General features: G+C 42.0%; 1 protein-coding gene across 1 annotated transcript in view; it reads left to right on the top strand.

Annotated features, from left to right (window-relative positions):
• Positions 1-27,846, top strand: part of Polr3A (RNA polymerase III subunit A) — a 194,849-nt gene that overhangs the window by 127,966 nt on the left and 39,037 nt on the right. Inside the window, exon 5 of the mRNA XM_070098524.1 lies at positions 8,533-8,730. Coding sequence (XP_069954625.1) covers positions 8,533-8,730 — 198 coding nt within the window. The remainder of the gene's footprint in view (positions 1-8,532; positions 8,731-27,846) is intronic.

Genomic DNA, 27,846 nt, shown 5'->3' on the forward strand with positions numbered 1-27,846 from the left:
ATCCACCAATACATAATCTAACAAACTACTTTCATTACGTGCTACATCATACCTTGTATATTTATTTATCCTCTTTTTCATAAAATATGTATTACTTATTACCAAATTTCTTTCTACACATAGCTCAATTAAAGACTCCCCATTTACATTTACCCCTGGCATCCCAAATTTACCTACTACTCCCTCTATAACATTTTTACCCACTTTAGCATTGAAATCCCCAACCACCATTACTCTCACACTTGATTCAAAACTCCCCACGCATTCACTCAACATTTCCCAGAATCTCTCTCTCTCCTCTACACTCCTCTCTTCTCCAGGTGCATACACGCTTACTATAACCCATTTTTCACATCCAATCTTTATTTTACTCCACATAATCCTTGAATTTATACATTTGTAGTCCCTCTTTTCCTGCCATAGCTTATCCTTCAACATTATTGCTACTCCTTCTTTAGCTCTAACTCTATTTGAAACCCCTGACCTAATCCCATTTATTCCTCTCCATTGAAACTCTCCCACCCACTTCAGCTTTGTTTCACTTAAAGCCAGGACATCCAGTTTATATATATATATATATACAGTGGACCCCCGGTTAACGAACTTTTTTCATTCCAGTAGTATGTTCAGGTGCCAGTACTGACCGAATTTTTTCCCATAAGGAATATTGTGAAGTAGATTAGTCCATTTCAGACCCCCAAACATACACGTACAAAAGCACTTACATAAATACACTTACATAATTGGTCGCATTTGGAGGTGATCGTTAAGCGGGGGTCCACTGTATATATATATATATATATATCTATATATATCTATATCTATATATATATATATATCTATATATATATATATAAATATATATATATATATAAATATATATATATATATATATATATATATATATATATATATATATATATATATATATATATATATATATATATATATATATATGTCGTGCCGAATATGTAAAACTGGTCAATTAGCAAGAACTCATTTAAAATTAAGTCCTTTCTAAAATTTTCTCTTATATGCTTAAAGATATATTTTTTTCATTAATGTTGATGTAAAAATTTTTAATTTTGCACCAAAAGAAACTTAAAACACTTACCTAACCTTATTGTAACAAGAGCAATTTATTTTAGCCTAACCCAACTAAATATATTTTAGATTTGTTTACAGTAATTTAATACTAAACAAACACAGTGAAATATATTTTTTTTGTTAGGTTCATTATGATTTTGGCAAAATTATTGCATACACAAATTTTCACTTGTCCTATATGGCAAGATGAACGTTGCTATTTAAGCTAAGATCACAAATTCTGCCTATTCGGCACAACATATATATATAATATATATACGGCCGAAACAGTGAAAGGGTTACGACTACATAAACAATAAACATTACATGTATATTTTTAGGGACATTAAGTGCATACAAATAATAATGAGTAGGTGATGAATGTACAGTGGTGCATACCTTGAATCTCGGCCTTAATTCATTCCAGAAGGCTTTTCAAGTGCCATTACCAAACGAATTTGTTCCCATAAGGAATAATGTAAATTAGATTAGTCTGTTTCAGACCCCCAAAAATACACTTACAAAAATTCACTTACATTTGTTCAAGTTGGGAGCTTTTCGAAATTCGAAGTACCACTGTATATGTAAGTAGATTAAATATATCTTTGTGCAGATTATTTGGGTTATAGTCTAGCAAGTTTATAGGTGCTAAAGTCTATGGTTTGTAGGTACTAAAGTCGATGGTTTGTAGGTACTAAAGTCGATGGTTTGTAGGTACTAAAGTCGATGGTTTGTGGGTACTAAAGTCGATGGTTTGTAGGTACTAAAGTTGATGGTTGTATTTCTTCTTTCAATGTACCAGCCGTATCCCACTGAGGTGGGGTGGCCCAAAAGGAGAAACGAAAGTTTTGCCTTTTAAATTTAGTAATATATACAGGAGAAGGGGTTACTAGCCCCTTGCTCCTGGCATTTTAGTCGCCTCTTACAACACGCATGGCTTGTGGAGGAAGAATTCTGTTCCACTTTCCCATGGAGATAAGAGGAAATAGACAAGAACAAGAACTAGAAAGAAAATAGAAGAAAACCCAATGGGGTATGTACATACAGTGGACCCCCGGTTTATGATCAGCTCCCAATGCAACCAATTATGTAAGTGTATTTATGTAAGTGCGTTTGTGTGTGTATGTTTGAGGGTCTGAAATGGACTAATCTAATTCACAATATTCCTTATGGGAACAAATTTGGTCAGTACTGGCACCTGAACATACTTCTGGAATGAAATAATATCGTGAACCGGGGGTCCACTGTATATGCTTGTACATGTATGTGTAGTGTGACCTAAGTGTAAGTAGAAGCAGCAAGACATACCTGAAATCTTACATGTTTATGAAACAGAAAAAAAGACACCAGGAATCCTACCATCATGTAAAACAGTTACAGGCTTTCGTTTTACACTCACTGACAGGACGGTAGTACCTCCCTGGCCGGTTGCTGTCTACCAACCTACCACCTAGGATGGTTGTATTTAAGTGTGCATAAATTCCCTACTGAATCTCTGGCTTCTTTTACCCAGCAGTTCAGTATACAGCTGACAGAAAAGCATCATCAGCTGGTCTAGCCCCCATTTCAAAGCACTGCTTCTAGATTTGTCAGGGTTCTCATCAGTGAAAAAGTCTGCTAATTTAGCAGCAACATGGAACTGCTCACATAACTGCTGCAGTGTTAATTGTTTTCCTTCAGGGTCTTCTGCATCTTCTTCTGTTATCTGGCTCCCTTGTGTCTGTGCATTGAGCTCTGTGAACATTTCCTCTTGACTCCTGTCTTCATCATCATCATCATCTAAGAGCTCATTCACATCTTCATATCTTTAAAACCATCACCTGGTAATCTCCTTGCCAGCTGAACAATTTCCTGAACCTGACTCTCAAGCAAGGGAAAACCAATGAAAGAATTAACTACATAAGGCCATAACTTTCCCCAGCCTGTATTTAATGTTGCCTGGGGCACTTCATTCCATGCACTTCGAGCATAGCTGATGGCATCTGCAGTGTTAAATTCCAGAAGCTTGGTACTGCCAGGTTGGAGTCATTCCAGTTTCCTTCCCTTCCCTCAAACCGAACCATGTTAAATTAATTTTATGAAGTGTTGTATAAAATTATGCCTCAATTTTTCAGTAGTGTAATAACCAGAATGTGCCAAATAAATCCGTGTAATATAAGGGTCTGTTGTATGTGTTTTTGTCACATCATTTTTTTTTTTTTTTATATTTAAAGTATTTGCATTTGATGTAGGGTTGATAGGGGGTCACTGTGGCAGATGTTGCAAGTGTATGGAATAGGAGGTAGGTAAAGTGGTGAAAAGTTTTTACGAGGATAGTGAGGCTTAGGTTAGAGTATGTCGGTGAAAGGGAAATTATTTCCCAGTAAAAGTAGGCCTTTGACAGGAATGTGTGATGTCACAATGACTGTTCAATATATTTATAGATGGAGTAGTAAGAGAAGTGAATGCTCGGATGTTGGCAAGAGGGGTGGGGCTAAAAGATAAAGAATCCAAAACAAAGTGGGAGTTGTCACAGTTACTCTTTGCTGATGACTGTGCTTTTGGGAGATTCTGAAGAGAAATTGCAGAGGTTGGTTGATGAGTTTGGTAAGGCATGTAAAAGAAGGAAGTTAGAAGTGAATACAGGAAAGAGTAAGGTGATGAGGATAACAAAAGAACTAGGTAACAGAAGATTGGATATCAGATTGGAGGGAGAGAGTATGGAGGAGGTGAATGTGTTCAAATATTTGGGAGTGGACATGTCAGCAGATGGGTCTACAAAGGATGAGGTGAATCATAGAATTGATAAGGGGAAAAAGGTGAGTGGTGCAGTGAGGAGTCTGTGGAGACAAAGAACTTTATCCATGAGAGCAGAGGGGAATATATGAGAGTATAGTTATACCAATGCTCTTGTATGGGTGTGAAGCATGGGTTGTGAATGTTGCAACAAGGAGAAGGCTGGAGGCAGTGGAGATGTCATGTCTGAGGGCAGTGTGTGGTGTGAATGTAATGCAGAGAATCTGTAGTTTGGAGATGACGAGGAGGTGTGGGATTACCAAAACTATTATCCAGAGGGCTGAGGAGGGGTTATTGAGATGGTTTGGACATGTAGAGAGGATGGAATGAAATAGAATGACTTTGAGAGTATGTAAATCTTTAGTGGAGGGAAGGCGGGGTAGGGGTCGGCCTAGGAAAGGTTGGAGGGAGGGGGGGTAAACGTTTTGTGTGCAAGGGGCTTGGACTTCCAGCAAGTGTGCATGAGCATGTTAGACAGGTGCAAATGAAGACAAATGGTTTTTAGGACTTGATGTGCTGTTGGAATGTAGGCAAGGTAACATTTATGAAGGGATTCAAGGAAACTGGCAGGCCGGACTTGATTCCTGGAGATGGAAAGCACAGTGCCTGCACTCTGAAGGAGGGGTGTTAATGATGCAGTTTTAAGCATGCCTCTGGCAAGACAGTGATGGAGTGAATGATGAAAGTTTTTCTTTTTCGGGCCACCCTGCCTTGGTGGGAAATGGCTGATGTGTTAATAATAAATAATATATACAGTGGACCCCCAGATTATGTAATTAATCCATTCCAGAGAGAGTGACTTATCCCGAATCTGACTTATTCCAAATTAATTTTCCCATAAGAAATAATGGAAATCTAATTAATCCGTTTCAGACACTTAAAAGTATTAAAAAATGTTTTCTTCATGAAATACACATTTACCTACACAGAAAAAGATGATACTTGAAGAATAAAACAATAATAACATCACACTTACCTTTATTGAAGACATGGTGATGTATGGAAGATAGGAGGAGGGGAGAGGAAGGAGGAGTTTACAATTGTTTGGAAAGGGAATCCCCTTCCATAAAGACTTCAGATACCAAGTCCTTTTCCTAGGTTACTTCCCTCCTTTGTTTTTTAATGCCACTAGGACCAACTTGAGAATCACTGAACCCTTTCACTCAAAAAAGTGTTCCAGAGAGGTCTGTTTCTGGTGTATGTTAGGAATTGTGTTGGGAGACATGGCAAGATAGTCCTTCAATATGACACTAATATCAGCTCTACGGCTTATTCATCTATCACAGTTCATCTGATATTACATAATAAACAATATTAATAACATAGAAACATGATATATACTCTAGAATGAATAAAATATGGCATTAAGAATGTCATGAGTGGTGGTGTATTGTTTGTTGTTGGGATATAAGGGCCACTGAAAGATAAACCTTACATAGTGGTGGTGAAGGTGGCAGCAAGAGGCAGCAGAGGCGGCAGTGTTAATCAGTAGCCCTATATACCTCCAACAACAATGGAGAAGTCAGTTTCGTGCTGTCCTTTTTCTATTGATTAATCGCTTAACTTACTTGCTACACTGTTAATGCTACACTTTATTGCTGGCTTGCGCTATAGCCTCTATAGACTCCTGCAGCTTTAGTATCATACATATTGCAGAATCACTGAAAAAGGCACATTCTCCCCTCTTTCTCAGCCCTTTACCAAAGGGCTGGCTGGCACTAGAAGCTTTCTTTGGGCCCATGCTGGCTTATTTAGCAGATACAAGCACTAAAAAGAATGGAATAATACAAAATGTATCGTATGAATGTGTGGGATCGTCCTCACTGTCTGTTAACCCTTTGACTGTCGAAGGGCCCAATCCTGAAGTGTCTCCTGGTGTCGCAAAATATTCGAAAAAAAAAAAAATTATTTTTTCTTATGAAAATGTTAAGATTATTTTTCTGATTGTTTTAGTCCCAAAAAAAAATTTTTCCCATCAGTACTTACCGAGATATAGAGGCATGAAGTTTGCAGAAAATGAGCCGCGTATGGCAACAGCGGCGACTGCCGCTCACCCGGTAAACTTTAGTTTACTTGTATTTGAAGGTTTGTTGTTTTTTTCACTATTTTATTTTTTCACATAACTTATGTGGCCTGTGAGACCAAAGTAAGGTGCAATGTACATATATACACTCGTTGTATACAACACAATAAGCACACAAACATAATTATCAATATATTGTTTACAAAACTTGTTTACAAAAACAAACAATACAAAAAATTTTGTATTACTATTGTTCTATAATATATATACCAATATACAGTCACTGAATATATTCCTAGAAGTTCTGCAGCTTGTGGAACTCTGTGAAACATGGTGTCATACACAGTGGTGTTTTACACTTACACATAAAACATGGTGTCATACACAGTGGTGTTTTACACTCTTACACATAAAACATGGTGTCATACACAGTGGTGTTTTACACTCTTACACATAAAACATGGTGTCATACACAGTGGTGTTTTACACTCCTCACACATAAAACATGGTGTCATACACAGTGGTGTTTTACACTCTCACATAAAACATGGTGTCATACGCAGTGGTGTTTTACACTCTCACACATAAAACATGGTGTCATACACAATGGTGTTTTACACTCCTCACACATAAAATCAGTGTGCACATTTTTGTTGAAGTTTTTTTATGTGCAAAGACAAAACACCTCGTCTGAGCAGTTTTCTTCAAAGTATTAGCAGGCAGTTGTGTTATGTAGTTATCCTAGGTAAATGGTCGTGTGTCATCATTCCTTCCTAATTTCCTTCATTCCTTTCCTACCTGGAGGCTACCTGGAGGGCATTCCACCTCTCTTCCTACATTCCTTCATCTGTCCTTCATTACTTTTTTCCTTCCTTTCATCTAGTCCTTCCTTCATTCCTGCCTTCCCTTCTTGCTTCTGGTTTCTATAATATATATACACATATATAGTCACTAGATACTTTCATAAAACTGCTATTATCACCCTTCAGCAAGCTTGTCTTGTGTGCGAGTGTGTGGCTTATAATTGTTTTGAGTCAGGAGTCGGCAGCTGTCAAAATGACATATTGTCTCATTAGTCACTCCCCCTACCGCCTGTCAAAACAATGGGGTCGGATGCTGCTTCCCCCTCCATTCTATCTAATTATCTTTCTCCCTCATTCTATCTCTTTCAATCTGTCTCTCTTTCTCTCTCTCTGTCTATCTCTGTCTCACAGGTACACATAAATACAACTATACATAGTGTAAATTACCTAGGATAACCCAAGAAATCCAGACAAAGTGCTATACTCTGCTTGAAGATGTGAGTAAACATGATGATGACAGTCTTGTGGCTCTCTCTGAGACAGAGCTAGATGGATAGACAGGGAGTTTGGCAGACAGACAAATAGACAGACAGACAAATGTTTGTTCATCGTCATCTTCTTCTTCTTCTCCTCCTCCTCCTCCTCCTCCTCCTCCTCCTCCTCCTCCTCCTCCTCCTCCTTCTCCTCCTCCTCCTCCTTCTCCTTCTCCTCCTCCTCCTCCTTCTTCTCCTTCTCCTCCTCCTGGCTCTTGACAGATGGACAGCTGCCCCCCTCCCTCCACCCTCGTTTATGCTCATCAAAGGTCAGCTCTTATCAGATGTTATCTCCCCTTATCTTGTCACTGTCATGGGGTGAACTGTTTTCATGCCTCAAGGGAACATATTATTACATATTATTATTATTAGGTATTAGGTATTATTATTATTCTTATTCTTCTTCTTATTCTTCTTATTCTCCTTCTTCTTCTTCTTCTTCTTCTTCTTCTTCTTCCTCCTCCTCCCACCTTCCACCTTCCTCCTCCTCCCTCCCTCCTTCCTCCTCCTCCCTCCTTCCTCCCTCCCTCCTTCCTCCTCCTCCCTCCCACCTCCTCCCTCCTTCTTCCTCCTCCCTCCTTCCTCCTCCCTCCTTCTTCCTCCTCCCTCCTTCCTCCTCCTCCCTCCTTCCTTCCTCTTCCTCCTTCCTTCCTCCTCCTCTTCTTCCTCCTCCTCTTCTTCCTCCTCCTCTTCTTCCTCCTCCTCTTCCTCCTCTTCCTCCTCCTCCACCTCCTCCATTGCTTTTGGTCTCAAACTCCTCGAAATCATGAAATTGATCTTCATTGACACTTCCATCTGTGTTAGAGCATCACTTGGGAAGAGAAGAGTCCCAGATTTGCAGGGAAGTCACATATTTCTTACCGCTAGACATGCTGAAAAAGGACGACTGAAATGGTATTCCCACAATGCACTACTGGGTCCCCGATTTTTTTTATATGGTGCACACTGACCATGGAGACCCATTCTCTCACATGTGGGCCTACCAGCTTTCTCCTGCTTGATTTGAAGCCGCTAGAATTTATGCGTATAGATACGTCAAACACGGTATCTCCTATGACGTACATATACGACCGCGACAGTCAAAGGGTTAAACAATGACACACTGGCTGTACATGGAATCGGGGCCTGAGCTCCCCCAACACGAATGACTTATACTGAGTTCAGTGATGTTCACCGAGCCAATATTTTGACGAAAAACGTTACTTATTCCGAAGATTACTTAATCCAGGGGTCCACTGTATTTTTGTTATAACATTTTTTTTTTTTTGCTTATTTTAACAATGCTTGCATTTTATGTATGTGTTTTTGTCAGGTAACTTCAAATTTGGTGACCCCAAGACACGGGGCTCTGATCGTCGGTGCAGTACAGGACTTCATCACAGGCTCATATCTTCTCACACTGAAGGAGGAGTTTTTCGACAAGGAGCACACCTGTGATCTCATGGCATCCATCCTGGATGGGAAGGAGTTGTTATATCATATTGACCTGCCACCGCCAGCCATAATGAAGGTGATCATGCTTAAACCATTTAACCTGAAATTTAATTGAAATACAAGTATTTATAATTGAAAATGCTTGCATCTCCTGGTCCCACCTCATAACTTTTGACCCATTATCCTCTTAACCTTTAAACTGTCCACATATAGATATACGTTCATGTGTGGCAGGCTCCGAATGTAGATCAACATTTTATTTTTCATTCCTTCAAATTTGGTGCGATAGGCCTGAGTTGCCTGGACCTGAAAGAATGAGTCTGTGCACTCAGTGTGCGCACTATGAAAAAAATCTGGAAGCATTTAGTACCTTGTGGGAGCACCAGTTCAACTGAGTGCCAGCTAGAGCAAATATTGTGATAAACACCAAGGATTCATTGATGTCATGTCATATTAACACTCACATTTTAAGAGGAAAGTAAAAATAGGCTAGATAAATGCATGAGTGGGTGTGGGTGGATGTGAGTTAGACCTGACTAGCTTGTGCTACTAGGTCAAATGTCATGCTCCTTCTTTCAGTGGGTGTGACCTAAACCTCATGAAACACCACTGCATCCCACTGATACAGCTAACAAGATAAACGACTTCTTCTCAAACATAGGATCTAATCTCGCCAGTAAAATCCCACGTACCAATGCCCGTGCCGGGGACTACCTAGATGGGAATTTCCCAAATTCCTTCTATCTTGTACCAACTGAGCCCACGGAAGTCACCGCAATCATAAAGTTACTTAAAAATAACTCGGGGAATCTGTCTCACGTCCCACCATTATTGTACAAGCGAGCGGCCCATGTCCTTTTGCATGCTATTACATTACTTTTTAACAAGTCACTAGAAACTAGCACTTTCCCGACAATACTCAAGACAGCAAGGGTTACACCAATACATAAAGGTGGTGACCCTACAGACGTAAACAACTATAGGCCAATATCATACTTACCATTGCTATCCAAAATCTTCGAGAAACTCATGCACAGGAGACTATATTCATTTATAACGTCACAAAACATACTCAACCCCTGCCAATTTGGATTCAGGAAAAATAAAAGCAATAATGATGCAATTATAAAAATGCTAGACCTGCTTTGCACAGCACTGGAAAATAAGGAATATCCGCTAGGAATTTTTATTGACCTAAGAAAAGCATTTGACACAGTAGACCACGGCATCCTACTCCACAAACTTGACCACTATGGTATAAGAGGCCATGCGCTTGTATATTTTAAATCCTACCTTTCTAATAGGTATCAGTATGTCATCATTAAAGACACAGCCTCATCAATACGGCCACTTGATACTGGAGTTCCGCAGGGAAGTGTCCTTGGACCCCTGCTCTTCCTCATTTACATCAATGATATTCCAAACATATACCAACACCTGAAACCCATTCTCTTTGCTGACAACACGACTTATGTCATCTCCCACCCTAATCTTGCCACCCTCAACACCATTGTTAACGAGGAGCTGCTCAAAATATCGACTTGGATGACAGCCAATAAACTTACACTTAACACTGGCAAAACCTACTATATTATGTTTGGTAGCAGAGCAGGTGTTGCGCAACTTAACATTAACATCGACAACACTCTATTTGCCAGACATAATGAGGGCAAATTCTTTGGCCTATACCTCGACAACAACCTAAATTTCAGCACATATCCAACACATAACAAAAAAAGTATCCAAAATGGTGGGGATCCTCTCCAAGATACGATACTACGTGCCGCAAACTGCCCTTCTCACACTATACCATTCACTTATATATCCATACCTCACCTATGCTATCTGTGCATGGGGTTCAACTGCAGCAACACACCTAAAGCCAATAATAACCCAACAAAAAGCTGCAGTAAGAATAATCACTAAATGCCATTCTTGGCAACACCCCTTCCCCCCACTCTTCATAGATCTAAACTTACTCCCAGTTCAGAACATCCACACTTACTACTGTGCAATCTATATCTACAGGACCTTAAATTCCAATATTAAACTTGACCTAAAATGCATTCTTGATGGTTGTGACAGGATCCACAGGCATAACACTAGACACAAACATCTCTATGACATTCCCCGTGTTCGACTAAGCCTTTACAAAAATTCAATGTATTTCAAAGGACCTAAAATCTGGAACACCCTACCTGAAAACTCTAGAACTGCAGACACATTCATCACTTTCAAAACTACAGTTAGAAAATATCTTATCTCCCTGATCCACCCCAACAACTAACTACATGATAACCACCTGGTGGTTCACAATTACACTCACTCACCCACTGACTATAAACCCAGAAATACTAATCTTAATCTTAAAATAATAAATCCTAACTTGTCATAAGTTTGCCTATGATACTCCAATATAGACACTTTGTATTGTGCCAAAACAAAAGCATTCACATTGCTAAACTCAGAAATTATGATGTAGTCACTTAGCCTTAATACCATAATCTGTAAGGATTTAATGTTAAGAATTAATCTAAGTCCGCTCGAAATGCCTAGCCATGCTAGGTGTCCTAGTGGCCCTCTCTGTAATTATTTTATAACATGTAAACCCCACAATACCCAAAACCTGTAAACCCCACATTGTAACCCTTATAGAGAATAAACTTGAATTGAATAGGTGGGTCATTGGTCTAAGCCAGGGGGTGACATGGACCTGCATTGCATGGGCCAGTAGGCCTGCTGCAGTGTTCCTTCTTTCTTATGCTCTTATGTATTTGGCTGGGTGGCTTTGGGTGTCTTTGTCTGTATTTGTCTATATCTTATTGTTGCTAGCTGGTCTAGTGGCTAACGCGACGGGCTGGAGTTTTGAGACTCTTTGACCGCGGGTTCAATCCCGGCCGGGGTATGGTTTATATCTCTGTCTATCTGTCTATATCACTGTCTATTTGTATCTCTGTCTCTCACATGTACTCATAAATACAGTTATTATACATAATGTATATTACTTAGGATAACCCAAAAAATTCCAGGCCAAGTACTATACAGTGTTTGTAGATATAAGACATAAATAAACATGACGTAGATAATAGCATTGGCACTTGCTCAGCAATCAGGGATCGGCCCATACACCACAAACCAACAGGTTTGCTAGCCGCTCCTTGAGACAGAGACAAGAAGATGGAAAGACAGACACACACAGGCAGACAGAAAGACAGATAAGCAGAACTAGACAGAGAGATAAGCAGAGCTAGGCAGATGCAGATAGACAGACAGATAGACTGACATACAGAGACATGTTTGTGTACAAGAGTAAAAACATATAAAGGCAAGGTTCCCCCTCCAGCAGCGCACATTCATCAAATGTCACTGTTATCTGACGCTGTCATAACACAATTATTCAAGGAGCTCTTATTATGCTCCAGGCACACACAGAAGACAGAAAGACAGATAAGCTGAACTGGACAGACTGATAAGCAGAACTAGGCAGAGAGACAGATAGACAGACAGGCAGACAGATGTACAGATAGATATACAGATAGATATACAGATAGACAGACAGATGTACAGATAGACAGATAGATGTACAGATAGACAGACAGACAGGCAGACAGATAGTCAGGCAAACATTATAGACTGACAGACAGACATACAAAGATATGTTTGTGCAAGAGTAAAAACATACAAAGGCAAGGTTCTCCCCTCCACCAGGGCACATTCTGACCCTTGTCATAACACCATGCTTCAAGGAGTTTCATACTCCAGCATGTCTAAAACATTGCTGGGACCTATAAATACTTTGTATATGTTTCTAGACAACAGTAAATGACCAGGGCAGGTGAAAATGTTCACCTGTCAGTGTGATTCGTACAATTTAAGTACTATTTCAGTACATAATGTTAGTGTCAGAACAAAGATTGGCTATGAAATCATAATATTAGTGTCATAACAAAGATTGACTATGAAATCACAATAACTATTATAAATTGTAATTTATTTTATTATCACACTGGCCGATTCCCACCAAGGCAGGGTGGCCCGAAAAAGAAAAACTTTCACCATCATTCACTCCATCACTGTCTTGCCAGAAGGGTGCTTTACACTACAGTTTTTAAACTGCAACATTAACACCCCTCCTTCAGAGTGCAGGCACTGTACTTCCCATCTCCAGGACTCAAGTCCGGCCTGCCAGTTTCCCTGAATCCCTTCATAAATGTTACTTTGCTCACACTCCAACAGCACGTCAAGTATTAAAAACCATTTGTCTCCATTCACTCCTATCAAACACGCTCACGCATGCCTGCTGGAAGTCCAAGCCCCTCGCACACAAAACCTCCTTTACCCCCTCCCTCCAACCCTTCCTAGGCCGACCCCTACCCCGCCTTCCTTCCACTACAGACTGATACACTCTTGAAGTTATTCTGTTTCGCTCCATTCTCTCTACATGTCCGAACCACCTCAACAACCCTTCCTCAGCCCTCTGGACAACAGTTTTGGTAATCCCGCACCTCCTCCTAACTTCCAAACTACGAATTCTCTGCATTATATTCACACCACACATTGCCCTCAGACATGACATCTCCACTGCCTCCAGCCTTCTCCTCGCTGCAACATTCATCACCCACGCTTCACACCCATATAAGAGCGTTGGTAAAACTATACTCTCATACATTCCCCTCTTTGCCTCCAAGGACAAAGTTCTTTGTCTCCACAGACTCCTAAGTGCACCACTCACTCTTTTTCCCTCATCAATTCTATGATTCACCTCATCTTTCATAGACCCATCCGCTGACACGTCCACTCCCAAATATCTGAATACGTTCACCTCCTCCATACTCTCTCCCTCCAATCTGATATTCAATCTTTCATCACCTAATCTTTTTTTATCCTCATAACCTTACTCTTTCCTGTATTCACCTTTAATTTTCTTCTTTTGCACACCCTACCAAATTCATCCACCAATCTCTGCAACTTCTCTTCAGAATCTCCCAAGAGCACAGTGTCATCAGCAAAGAGCAGCTGTGACAACTCCCACTTTGTGTGTGATTCTTTATCTTTTAACTCCACGCCTCTTGCCAAGACCCTCGCATTTACTTCTCTTACAACCCCATCTATAAATATATTAAACAACCACGGTGACATCACACATCCTTGTCTAAGGCCTACTTTTACTGGGAAAAAATTTCCCTCTTTCCTACATACTCTAACTTGAGCCTCACTATCCTCGTAAAAACTCTTCACTGCTTTCAGTAACCTACCTCCTACACCATACACTTGCAACATCTGCCACATTACCCCACTATCCACCCTGTCATACGCCTTTTCCAAATCCATAAATGCCACAAAGACCTCTTTAGCCTTATCTAAATACTGTTCACTTATATGTTTCACTGTAAACACCTGGTCCACACACCCCCTACCTTTCCTAAAGCCTCCTTGTTCATCTGCTATCCTATTCTCCGTCTTACTCTTAATTCTTTCAATTATAACTACCATACACTTTACCAGGTACACTCATAATTATCAGAACATAAAAATTATAGAAATTTAAATGAAAACGAGAAAAAAAGGCAAATTGGCAACACTTCTGCAAGCGGCAGGACTGGATGTTGCCATCAGGTGAGCATCCAGAGCCGACTTCACGGTCTTATATCTCGGCAAGTACTGGTTCTAAAAATTTTTTTTTGCTCTTATACCACACAGAAAATACCCCTCTCTAATTTAAAAAAAAAAAAAAAATTTATTGTTCAAAATATTCGGAGCACCATGCAGGCGAACGTAGATCTACGTTTGGACAATTTAAGGGTTAGCTGGCAAATGATGATCTACGTTCTTACTGCCAGTACTCCAAACATAGATTGACATTTTATTTTTCCTTCTCCAAATTTGGCATGATTGGCTTGAGATGCCTTGTCCGTATAGAATGAATCTTAACCCCTTGACTATCGAAACTCCAAATCCTGAAGTGTCTCCTGGTGTCGAAAAATATTAAAAAAAAAAATTATTTTTTCTTATGAAAATGTTAAGATTAGTTTTCTGATTGTTTTAGTCCAAAAAAGAAATTTTTGCCATCAGTACTTACTGAGATATAGAGGCGTGAAGTTGGCAGAAAATGAGCTGCATTTGGCAACAGCAGTGACTGCCGCTCACCTGGTAAACTTTGGTTTACTTGTATTCGAAGGTTTCTTGTTTTTTTTTTCACTATTTTATTTTTTCACGTAACTTATGTGGCCTGTGAGTCCAAAGTATGGTGCAATGTACATATATACACTCGTTGTATACAACACAATAAGCGCACAAACATAATTATCAATATATTGTTTACAAAACTTGTTTTCACAAACAATACAAAGAAATTGTTTATTACTATTGTTTTATAATACAGTGGACCCCCGGTTAACGATTTTAATCCGTGCAAGAGGGCTCATCGTTATGCGAAATAATCGTTATGCGAATGAATTTTCCCCATAAGAAATAATGGAAATCAAATTAATCCGTGCAAGACGCCCAAAAGTATGAAAAAAAATTTTTTTTACCACATGAAATGTTAATTTTAATACACACAAACTGAAAAAGGCATGCACAATTAAATGACACTTACTTTTATTGAAGATCTGGTGATGATTGATGGGATGGGAGGAGGGGAGAGCATTATCTTCTTACTGTTTAGAAGGGGAATCCCCTTCCATTACGACTTGAGGTAGCAAGTCCTTTTCCGGGGTTACTTCCCTTCTTCTTTTAATGCCACTAGGACCAGCTTGAGAGTCACTGGACCTCTGTCGCACAACAAATCTGTCCATAGAGCTCTGTACCTCCCGTTCCTTTACGATTTGTCTAAAATGGGCCACAACATTGTCATTGAAATAGTCACCAGCACGGCTTGCAACAGCTGTGTCAGGGTGATTTTCATCTATAAAGGTTTGCAGTTCAACCCACTGTGCACACATTTCCTTAATCTTTGAAGTAGGCACAATGGATTCCACAACTGGCATAGGCTTCTCAGGGTTAGCCCCAAACCCTTCAAAATCTTTCTTAATTTCCATACTAATTCTCACCCTTTTTACCACAGGGTTGGCACTAGAAGCTTTCTTGGGGCCCATGGTCACTTATTTTCCAGAAACAGCACCGAAAATACTGTAATAATACGAAATATTCCGAGTGTATGCTTGGATGTTACCGCGGAGGCTGGCTGGTAAACAATGGGACGGAGCGGCACATGTGAGGCTGGCTGAGGGCACATTGGACGCGTCTCGGACGAAAATCGGTATGCGGGTTTTTAATCGGTATGCGGGGCAAAAATTTTGCGATAAAAGTAATCGTTATGCGGAAAAATCGCTATGCGATGCCATCGTTATGCGGGGGTCCACTGTATATAAATGTACAGTCACTGGACATGTTCCTAGAAGTTCTGCAGCTTCTGGAACTCTTTGAAACATGGCGTCATACACAATGGTGTTTACACTCCTTACACATAAAACGAGTATGTCTGCATTTTTGTGGGCTTTTTTTTTTATGTGCAAAGACAAAACACCTCTCTGAGCAGTTTTCTTCAAAGTATTAGCAGGCAGTTGTGTTACGTAGTTATCCTAGGTAAATGGTCGTGTGTCATCATTCCTTCCTTCCTACCTCTCTGCATTCCTTTTCTACCCTCCTTCCTTCATCTTTCTTTCCTTCCTTACTTTTTTCCATCCTTCCTTCCTTCCTGCCTTCCCTTCTTCTTTCCTTCTGGTTTCTATAATATACACATATATAGTCACTGGATACTTTAATTTTTTTTTTTTTCAACAAGTCGGGCATCTCCCACCGAGGCAGGGTGACCCAAAAATGAAAGAAAATCCCCAAAAAGAAAATACTTTCATCATTCAATACTTTCACCACACTCACACATTATCACAGTTTTTCCAGAGGTGCTCAGAATACAACAGTTTAGAAGCATATACGTATGAAGATACATAACATATCATATAACTGCTATTATCTTCATTCAGCAAGCTTGTCTTATGTGTGGCTTATAATTGTTCTTAGTCAGGGTCAGGGACATATTGTCTCATTACTCACTCCCCCTACTGCCTGTCAAAACAATGGGGTCAGATGCTCGCTTCCCCTCCATCCTATCTAATTATCTTTCTCCCTCCTTCTCTCTCTTTTTCCTTCATTCTTCATTCTCCTTCATTCTTCTGGTATCCTGGGGTATTATCTTCATTCAGCAAGCTTGTGTTGTGTGTGAGTGTGTCGCTTCTAATTATTCTTAGTCAGGGTAGCAGTTGTCAAAATGACATATTGTCTCATTACTCACTCCCCCTACTGCCTCTCAAAACAATGGGGGTCAGATGCTCGCTTCCCTTCCATCCTATCTGATTATCTTTTTCTCTCATTCTCTCTCTCTCTCTCCATTCTCCTTCATTCTTTGGGTATCCTGGGCATTGCTTTTGGTCAAAAACTCCTCAGAACCATGAAATTGATCTTCACTGACACTTCCATCTGTGTTAGAGCATCACTTGGGAAGTTGCTAGGGATTCTAAAACTAACCCAAAAAGTTTTTTCCAGGTCTATAGAACAAAAGTTAGAGATAAGATTGGTCCCCTTAAAAATAACTATGGGCACCTCACTGACAAAGAGATTTATTTGTGTAAAGAGAATGAAATGTGCTCGATTTTTAATAATTATTTTCTCTCAGTTTTTACACAGGAAGACACTAACAATATTCCAGTAATTAATTTTTATAGTGGGCTAGAAGAAGATAAATTATGTAACATCACAGTCACTAGTGAAATGGTTGTGAAGCAGATAGACAGACTGAAGCAAAATAAGTCGCCGGGTCCTGATGAGGTTTTTTCAAGGGTTCTTAAGGAATGCAAAATGGAACTCTGTGAACCATTAACTAATATTTTTAATTTATCTCTTCAAACAGGTGTAGTGTCTGATATGTGGAAGATGGCTAATGTAATTCCTATTTTTAAAACGGGACAAGTCGTTACCGTCAAATTACCGCCCAATAAGCCTGACCTCAATTGTAGGCAAATTACTAGAGTCAATTATAGTTGAGATTATAAGAAGCCATCTCGATAAGCATAGCTTGATTAATGATACTCAGCATGGATTCACAAGAGGCCGGTCTTGTCTAACTAATTTATTAACTTTCTTCAGTAAAGCTTTTGAGGCTGTTGACCAAGATAAAGAATTTGATATTATTTACTTAGATTTTAGTAAGGCTTTTGATAGAGTTCTGCACCATAGACTGTTAAAGAAAGTGGCAGCTCATGGCATTGGGGGAAAAGTGCTCTCGTGGATCGAGTCATGGCTCATTGACAGGAAGCAGTGTCCATAAATGGGGTTAAATCCGAGTGGGGATCAGTAACAAGTGGCGTTCCACAGGGATCAGTCTTGGGCCCGTTGTTGTTTATAATATATATCAATGATCTTGATGAGGGAATTACTAGTGATATGAGCAAATTCTCCGATGACACAAAGATAGGTAGGATAATTGATTCAAACGTAGATGTTATGGAACTTCAGGAGGATTTAAACAAACTCTATTCTTGGTCAGAAAAGTGGCAGATGCAGTTCAATGTAGAAAAATGCAAGGTTCTGAAGCTTGGGAGTGCCCATAACCCTAGTACTTATAAGTTAAATGATGTAGAACTTAGCCATACAGATTGCGAAAAGGACTTGGGGGTTATGGTGAGCAGCAACCTTAAACCAAGACAGCAATGCCTAAGCATACGTAATAAGGCAAATAGATTACTGGGATTTATATCAAGAAGTGTAAGCAACAGAAGTCCAGAGGTCATACTGCGGCTTTATACATCATTAGTAAGGCCTCACCTAGATTATGCAGCTCAGTTCTGGTCTCCATATTACAGAATGGACATAAATTCGTTAGAAAACATTCAGCGTAGGATGACTAAATTAATACATAGCATTAGAAATCTTCCTTATGAAGAAAGATTGAAGACTCTTAAGTTACATTCACTTGTTAGACGAAGAATGAGGGGAGACATGATCGAAGTGTATAAGTGGAAGATAGGTATTAATAAAGGGGATATTAATAAGGTCTTGAGGATGTCTCTCCAAGAGAGAACCCGCAGTAATGGATTTAAATTAGATAAGTTTAGATTTAGAAAGGACATAGGAAAGTATTGGTTTGGAAATAGGGTAGTTGATGAGTGGAACAGTCTACCTAGTTGGGTTATTGAGGCTGGGACTTTGGGTAGTTTCAAATTTAGGTTGGATAAGTACATGAGTGGGAGGGGTTGGATTTGAGTGGGACTCTCACATCAGAGCTTATTTCTTGGGTGGCATTGAAAATTGGGTTGGGCAAATGTTTTGTTAGTGGGATGAATTGTAAAGGACCTGCCTAGTATGGGCCAACAGGCCTGCTGCAGTGTTCCTCCTTTCTTATGTTCTTATGTTCTTATGAGAAGAGTCCCAGATTTGCCGGGGAGTCACATATTTCTTACCGCTAGGCATGCTGAACAAGAACTATTGAAATGGCATTCCCACAATGCACCACTGGCTACCCAATTTTTTTTATATGGTGCACACTGACCATGGAGACCCATTCTCTCACATGTGGGCCTACCAGCTTTCTCCTGCTTGATTTGAATCCGCTAGAATTTATGTATTAATACGTCAAACACGGTGGCTCGTAAGACGTATATATACGACCAAAACAGTTAAAGGGTTAACACTCAGTGTGCAGTATTAAAAAAATCTGGGACAACTTAGTACATTTTTGGAGCACCAGTTCAATTGAGCGCTAGATAGAGCAAACAGCGTGGCAAACACCAGGAATTCACTGATGCCATATCATATTAACACTCCCCTTTTAAGAGGAAAGTGATGTTGACCCAGAGTTTAGTGACTTTGAGATAGATGTGGCCACAGGTGGTTGAGGAAATATAAAAAACCTTAACAATACCCCATGTAAGAGCATTATATGGGTGTGAAGCATGGGTGATGAATGTTGCAGTGAGGAGAAGGCTGGAGGCAGTGGAGATGTCATGTCTGAGGGCAATGTGTGGTGTGAATATAATGCAGAGAATTCATAGTTTGGAAGTTAGGAGGAGGTGCGGGATTACCAAAATTGTTGTCCAGAGGGCTGGGGAAGGGTTGTTGAGGTGTTCCGGACATGTAGAGAGAATGGAGCAAAACAGAATGACTTCAAGAGTGTATCAGTCTGTAGTGGAAGGAAGGCGGGGTAGGGGTCGGCCTAGGAAAGGTTGGAGGGAGGGGGTAAAGGAGGTTTTGTGTGCAAGGGGCTTGGATTTCCAGCGGGCATGCATGAGCGTGTTTGATAGGAGTGAATGGAGACAAATGGTTTTTAATACTTGACGTGCTGTTGGAGTGTGAGCAACATAACATTTATGAAGGGATTCAGGGAAACCGGCAGGCTGGACATGAGTCCTGGAGATGGGAAGTACAGTGCCTGCACTCTGAAGGAGGGGTGTTAATATTGCAGTTTAAAAACTGTAGTGTAAAACACCTCTGGCAAGACAGTGATGGAGTGAATGATGGTGAAAGTTTTTCTTTTTCGGGCCACCCTGCCTTGGTGGGAATCAGCCAGTGTGTTAATAATAAAAAAAAAAAATCCCCCATGTGCAACATTTGTGCAACATTCAATTTTTATTCCACTCGCAGTGTCATCCTGCCAGAATGTCCTATAACCCATGCCCTAAGTAAATAGAAACAATTCTGGAACATGTGTAATACATGTTCAGCTGGGAGGCTGGTTGACTGACTGGCTGGGTAGCTGGGTGGGTGGGTGTGTGGCTGGCTGATTGACTTTGGCTGTCTCTATCACTGTCTCTATCTCTGTGTCTATCTCTGTCTCTATCTCTGTGTCTCTGTCTCTGTGTCTCTGTCTCTCTATTTCTATCTCCGTGTCTATCTGTGTTCTTCTCTGTCTCCATCTCTGCCTCTATATCACAGGTACACATAATTGCAGTTATCATACAATGTAAATTACCTAGGATAATCCAAAAAATCCTGACAAAGTGCTATACTGTGCTTATAGATATAATGACTGGCAAGTAACACACATTTACGCTTGTTCAAGAATCAGACATGACAACTCTGCATCACGTGTAATGCCTGTTGGTTCATGACCTCTTCAAGGGGGGCTCCTTGGCGTGGTGAAGAGGCTCTTGGTCTGAGGAATTAGCCCTGTCGGTCTTCTTGCTCAGACCGAACCTAATTACCCCCCATTCTCCCCTCCCCTATCCCATCCTCCCCATCCTCCCCTTTTTCCATTCCTCCTCCTCCTCCTCACCCCTCCCTTTTGCCCTTCCTCTTTTTAGCCTTCGTGATTTCTCCCACAGGCGCGCTAGTTCCTAGGTAGGGGAAAGGACACCGGGGTCCATCCCATTCCGTTGAGGTTTCTTGGCGGTGGCGTAGTTTGCCGTGGAATCTGGATTGCCTAGGGATGTCCCGATCCCTCTCCGGTATCCCGGAGTAGCTTTGGGTGTCTTTTGGGCGACGGGTGTATCTCTGGAAGCCACCTTTCGGATTCCGGGGGTGGTGGCTGAAGGAGGTATGCTTTGTGGCGGATATCCGGCCGCCCTCTCTTTTGTCCACCGAGGTAGCTCGGCAGATGTGAGGTTGCTATCCCAGATTGCTGGTTTACTGGCATGAAGGGTAGGGTATGGCACGGGTTCCATGCTGCATCTGCGCTACTAGCGGTGTCGAGTCCTCTTGGGCGCGGAGGGGGATTTCCGGCCCTTTCATTCCTCCTGGGAACTATTCCTCCCCGCTCCCCCCTTTTTTTATTCTTTTTTTTATTTTTATTTTCTTTTCTTCTTTCTTTTTTTTTCTTAAAAACAAAAAGCAAAGGAGTAACCTAACCATGGCAGCCCTAGTCCATGAAACCACTACCCCCGGGCCCCTTCTTGATACCGCACCCCATTCTGACCCTGCCTTGTGTTTAGACCACTCTTCGGACACTCCTGATGCCCCTGTACCTCTTGCTGGTGCTGTTTCCTCACCCGCTTCAGGTACCGGGGCTTCGACTGACTCCTTCGATTTGTCTGAACTCAGCTCTCCTTTGACTATGCTTCCGGCTTCTCCCTCTACGGTACGGCAATTTTCGAATCGCCCACCCATTTCCTGCCGGACCAACTCCGGTCCTACTCCTAAACGCCAACGTCAATCTCCTGATGATGCTCCGTCGTTACCTTCCCATTCTACTCGGAAACGACCGACACGTCAAGCACTCCCTCTCCACGCTCAGTTTCGGACCACACAATGGACTAAATTCTTTACTTTAAGACCAACTTCTTCTTCTGCCTACCTTTCTGACCATAGTATTGCCAAAGCGCTCCTGCGTCATGTTGGCAGAGATATTTCATTTCACGCTCTCAAGAGCGGTACGCGCATCGTCACTGTCCAGAATGCTACCCAAGCTCATGATCTTTCTCTCCTTTCGAATATTGATACTACTCCTATCACTATTGAAAAACATCTTTCTCTCAATTCTTGTAGTGGTACTGTCATTCTGCCCCATACCATAGTCCAACAGAATTTCCAGTCATGTGGCAATGACATTTTTGAACAGCTGGAACTCCAGGATCTCCCAATCCTCAAAGTAGACACTTATGTCCTTCCTGCCCGGGGGCGGAGACGTTACCCTTGCAATGTGGCTCGTTTAACTTTTGACAGCCGAGAACTCCCATCCTCTGTATATGTCGCGGGACATCGGTTACAAGTTCGAAAGGAGATACCTACACCGCAACAATGTAGAAATTGCTGGCGTTTTGGTCACCCAGCGAAATATTGCAGATCTATGGCCGAATGCCCAGTCTGTGGTGCCGACGACCATTCTAATACATCTTGCAGTCAGCCTCCATCTTGCCTTAATTGTAATGAAGCTCACCCTTCGTACTCCCGCCGTTGCCAGGTCTACTTAAATGAACGTGAAATCCATTGCCTCAAAGAGGCAGAAGGTCTCCCTTATGCTATGGCAGTTACTCATCTCCGCCTCCAAGGGAGACTACCCCGTGTTTCTTATTCTCGTGTTTCCAAACGTCCCCCCACTTCTGGGGTCCCATCTTCTGCAGCCTCCTCTGTTGTTACCCCTCCCATAGCCACTACGGCATCTAATCCTTTTGCTGTCCTTGGCTCTGACGTCCCGACTACAACTCAGTCTGTTCTCACATCTTCGCGTCCTTCCTCACAAGCCCCAGTATCGACAAGACCTCGTACGACACCTAATACCAATCGCCCCTCTACTCAGAAGTCCAAAAAATCCACATTGCTCAAATCTTCTTTGCCCCTTCCTTCCCTTCTTCCACCTCCACACTTTACCTTTCCAGTCTCTGTACCTAGTTCTTCCCCTCTCTCTGGCTCTATTACAAGTGTGGAGATTCACCCTCCTCCTCGTACTATGCCTTCCACCCCCGTCCCCTCCCAAGTTTCTCCCTCTTCTGTCACCTCCCAGGTTTCTACCTCTTCTGTCCCCCCCCACACTTCATCTCCAGTCCCTTACACTTTTCCCTCCCCCTCTACTTTGGTACAGTCCATTACTGTCCCAATCTTTACTCACCCTCCTCCTCCTATCTCCAATATGGTTTCCCATACATCTTTGAATTCAGAAACACTTGAAGCCATTTCAGAATATATTGCAGAGACTAAACCTTCAATGGATACTGATTCACTTCCTGTTCCTTCTCTTCCCTCTCCTCCATCTTCACAACCCCATTCTTCGCAACACTCCGTTCCTTCGCTACTTGAACATCTTCCAATGCCACCACACGTTGACTTTTCTAACCCCTCTAGTCCGTAGGTGCCTTTACCTACAGATTCCTGATATTTTCTTCATCGCCAATCATGGCCTATTTACAGTGGAATATCCGCGGCCTCAGGGGTAATCGGGGTGAGCTTCAGATGTTGCTTTCCAGGTTTTCCCCTGTTGGTGCTTGCTTACAAGAACCAAAATTACACTCGGCTGTTTTCCAACCTATCTCAGGCTATAATTTATTGTATTCTTCGGATCCTTTCTCAGATGGGACCTTTAATGAAAGTGCCCTTCTTCTACGCAATGATATTCCGTACTGTCAACTATTTGTCCATACCTCGCTGCATTACACTGCAGCCCGTATCCACTTGAATAAGTGGTTTACAATATGTTCTTTATATCTCTCTCCTTCTCGAGCATTTTCTATCCCAGACTTTGCCTTTCTTGTTTTATCCTTACCACCACCACTTCTGTTACTTGGTGATTTTAATGCCCACCATTTCCTCTGGGGGGGGTCTCATTGTGACTCACGTGGCATTCAGTTGGAGGCTTTTTTTGCCTCTCACCCCCTCCATGTTTTAAATACGGGTACTCCCACCCATTTTGATCCTCGTACTCATACTCTCTCTTGCATCGATCTATCAGTCTGCTCTTCCTCCACTGCACTAGACTTCACCTGGTCTGTTCTACCAGACTTACATGACAGCGATCATTTTCCGATCATTCTTACTTCTCCTTCCTATTCACCACCTTTCCGTAGCCCTCGCTGGCAATTTGATCGGGCAAATTGGGATCTTTACTCACACCTCACTGCTTTTAGTGAGGTTCCTTCTTCATCCTCCATTGATGAGCTCCTACACATCTTCTCGACATCAGTTTATACCGCAGCTTCTCATTCTATACCCCAAACCTCAGGCAGGCATTCTCAGAAGTGCGTGCCTTGGTGGTCTCCTGCTTGTGCTCGTGCAGTACGTTTGAAACGTGCTGCATGGGGCAGGTACCGGTACAATAGAACCGCTGAGAGACTTGTTGATTTTAAGCAGAAGCGTGCGATCGCTCGCCGTGTCATCCGTGAAGCTAAACGCACTTGTTGGCGAGACTATGTTTCCACCATCACCTCTGCTTCTTCTATGAGTGCAGTCTGGAAAAAAGTGAGGAAATTGAGTGGTAAATACTCTCCTGACCCGGCTCCTGTTCTACGGGTCACTGGTGTTGATATAGCAAACCCTCTCGACGTTGCCATTGAACTTGGCACACATCTGGTCCGTATTTCCCGAGGGCTCCATCTATGCCCCTCGTTTCTTTCCTCAAAGTCTGCCAGAGAGTTAGTACCCTTGGACTTTTCTTCTCTCGGAGAAGAACAGTATAATGTGCCTTTTACACTTCAAGAACTGGAGGCAACGCTCTCAGCTTGCCGATCATCGGCAGCTGGGCCTGATGACATTCATATTCGTATGTTACAACATTTACATCGGTCAGCCCTTGTAGTCCTCTTACACCTCTTCAATCTTATTTGGGCACAAGGAGTTCTTCCCCAGCTGTGGAAATCTGCCATTGTTCTCCCTTTCCGCAAACCGGGTACTACAGGACATGATGCCTCCCACTATCGCCCCATCGCTCTTACAAGTGCAGTTTGCAAAGTGATGGAACGCCTCGTAAATCGACGTTTAATGTGGTATTTAGAGACTCACAACAGTCTCTCCGCTAGTCAATATGGCTTTCGTAAGGGTCGTTCTACCATAGACCCCTTACTACGCTTGGATACGTATGTTCGTAATGCCTTTGCGAATAATCACTCAGTTATTGCCATATTTTTTGACCTTGAGAAGGCATATGACACAACTTGGAGGTATAATATTTTGGCCCAGGCCCATTCCTTAGGCCTCCGAGGCAATCTACCATCCTTCCTTAAGAACTTTTTAACTGACAGACATTTCCGTGTTCGAGTCAATAATGTTCTTTCCCCGGACTTCGTCCAAGCTGAAGGTGTCCCTCAGGGATGTGTTCTAAGCACAACACTTTTTCTCCTTGCTATAAATGATTTGGCCTCTGTTCTTCCACCCAATATTTGGTCATCACTCTATGTTGATGACTTCGCTATTGCTTGTGCAGGCGCTGACTGTCACCTTATTGCAGTTTCTCTCCAGCATGCGGTCGACCGTGTTTCCACTTGGGCCACCACACATGGGTTTAAATTTTCAAGTACCAAAACTCACCAAATTACTTTCACTAGACGCTCTGTTATCTCCGATCATCCTTTGTATCTCTATGGCTCCCGTATCCCCGAACGTGATACAGTCAGGTTTCTAGGCCTTCTCTTTGACCGTCGGTTAACCTGGAAACCTCACATTACCTCTCTGAAGGCAACTTGTCACAGCCGGCTAAACCTTCTTAAAACCCTTGCTCATCTTTCCTGGGGAGCTGATCGTCGAACTCTGCTTCGCCTACATTCAGCCCTCGTTTTATCGAAACTCGATTATGGTGACCAGATTTATTCCGCGGCCTCTCCTGCTACTCTCTCTAGCCTTAACTCTATCCATCACCAAGGCTTACGTTTGTGCCTTGGTGCTTTTCGCTCTTCCCCTGTTGAGAGCCTCTATACAGAAGCAAATGTTCCATCCTTGTCTGATCGCCGTGATGCCCATTGCCTTCGTTACTATGTACGCTCTCACGATCTACACAATCCTTCCATTTATAGAATGGTCACCGATATTAGTAGACATTCTTTATTCGTTCGCCGCCCCTGTTTGCTCCGTCCCTTTTCTCTTCGCCTACTTTCACTCTTGTCTTCCCTTCAGTTACCGCCTTTATATGTTCATGTAGCATCTCACTTTTCCCTACCCCCCTGGGAAGTTCCAGCTGTTCGGGTCTGTTCTTTCTCACTCCCTTGCTCGAAAGCTCAACTGCCTACGGTGGCTTCCCGCTCTCTTTTTCTTGATCACTTCCACTCCCATTCTCATGCCACCGCTGTGTACACAGATGGCTCTAAGTCTTCAGATGGCGTCGGATTCGCAGCAGTGTTTCCGGACAGCGTCGTACGAGGGCATTTACTATCTTCAGCTAGCATTTTTACTGCTGAACTGTATGCCATTCTTGCAGCACTTATTCGTATCGCATCTATGCCTGTGTCATCATTTGTAGTAGTCTCAGACTCCCTTAGTGCTCTACAGGCTATACGAAAATTTGATACATCTCATCCCCTAGTTCTCCGTATCCAACTTTGGCTACGCCGTATCTCTACCAAACATAAAGATATTGTTTTTTGTTGGGTCCCTGGTCATGTCGACGTACAGGGCAATGAACAGGCAGACACTGCTGCGCGGTCAGCAGTATATGACCTACCAATTTCCTATCGAGGTGTTCCATTTCTGGACTATTTTGCTGCAATAGCTACCCACCTTCGCACCCGTTGGCAACAACGTTGGTCAACTCTGCTCGGTAACAAACTTCATTCTATTAAACCGAGCATAGGTTACTGGCCGTCTTCTTGTCATCAGTGCCGAGGTTGGGAGACCACTCTCTCCCGCCTTCGCATTGGCCACACTCGTCTTACTCATGGGTATCTCATGGAGAGGCACCCTGTTCCTCTCTGTGAGCAGTGTCAAGTTCCAGTATCGATTAGCCACATTCTGTTAGACTGCCCTCTCTATCAACGAGCACGCAGAATTTACCTCCAACGTCGTCTTCGTTCTCCTACTCTCTCTTTACCTTCCCTTCTTGCTGATGGACCCTCCTTTAATCCTGACTCTCTCATTGACTTCTTGACAACGACTGATTTACTCCACAAACTCTGATGATACTTTTCGCACTCCCCTCAGCCCTTTCTGGTTCAGTCTCTTGCTGCCCTTTACCCTTTCACCATCCACTGCCCCGCTGTTATCCGTAACCTGTTGCTCATCCATCTCCCTTTTGCCACCTGATGCCCTCGCTTCCTTCCTGCCCTGCAGCGCTGTATAGTCCTTGTGGCTTAGCGCTTCTTTTTGATTATAATAATAATAATAATGTTGGTTCATGAGTTGCTCTCTCTGAGACAGAAAGAGAGACAAACAGACAGAGATACACACAGGCAGATTGAGAGAGAGACATACACAGGCAGAGAGAGAGACAGACAGAAAAACAGACAGATAAACAGAAACAGAGCTAGACAGCTAAACAAACAGATAGACAGATATAGACAGATAGATGTAACAGTGAGAACAAATAGAAAAACATATGCCAGGTTTCATTGGGAGGAGTGCACTTCAGTAATGAGTGAGTTCACCATCAGCAGTGTAGAATGACACACTTGTCTAACACTGGACTTCAAGGAGTTTCATGTACTTCTATAAACATTGCTAGGATATATAAATAATGTATATATATTTCTAGATAGAGTGGGAGAGGCACTGTCAAGAAATTTTATTGAAAATAAGAAAAAATTTTGGAGTGAGTTAAACAAGTTAACCCTTTGACTGTTTCCGACGT

The sequence above is a fragment of the Cherax quadricarinatus genome, chromosome 62 (genome assembly GCF_038502225.1).
Source record: "Cherax quadricarinatus isolate ZL_2023a chromosome 62, ASM3850222v1, whole genome shotgun sequence".
Taxonomy (NCBI): Eukaryota; Metazoa; Arthropoda; class Malacostraca; order Decapoda; family Parastacidae; genus Cherax; species Cherax quadricarinatus.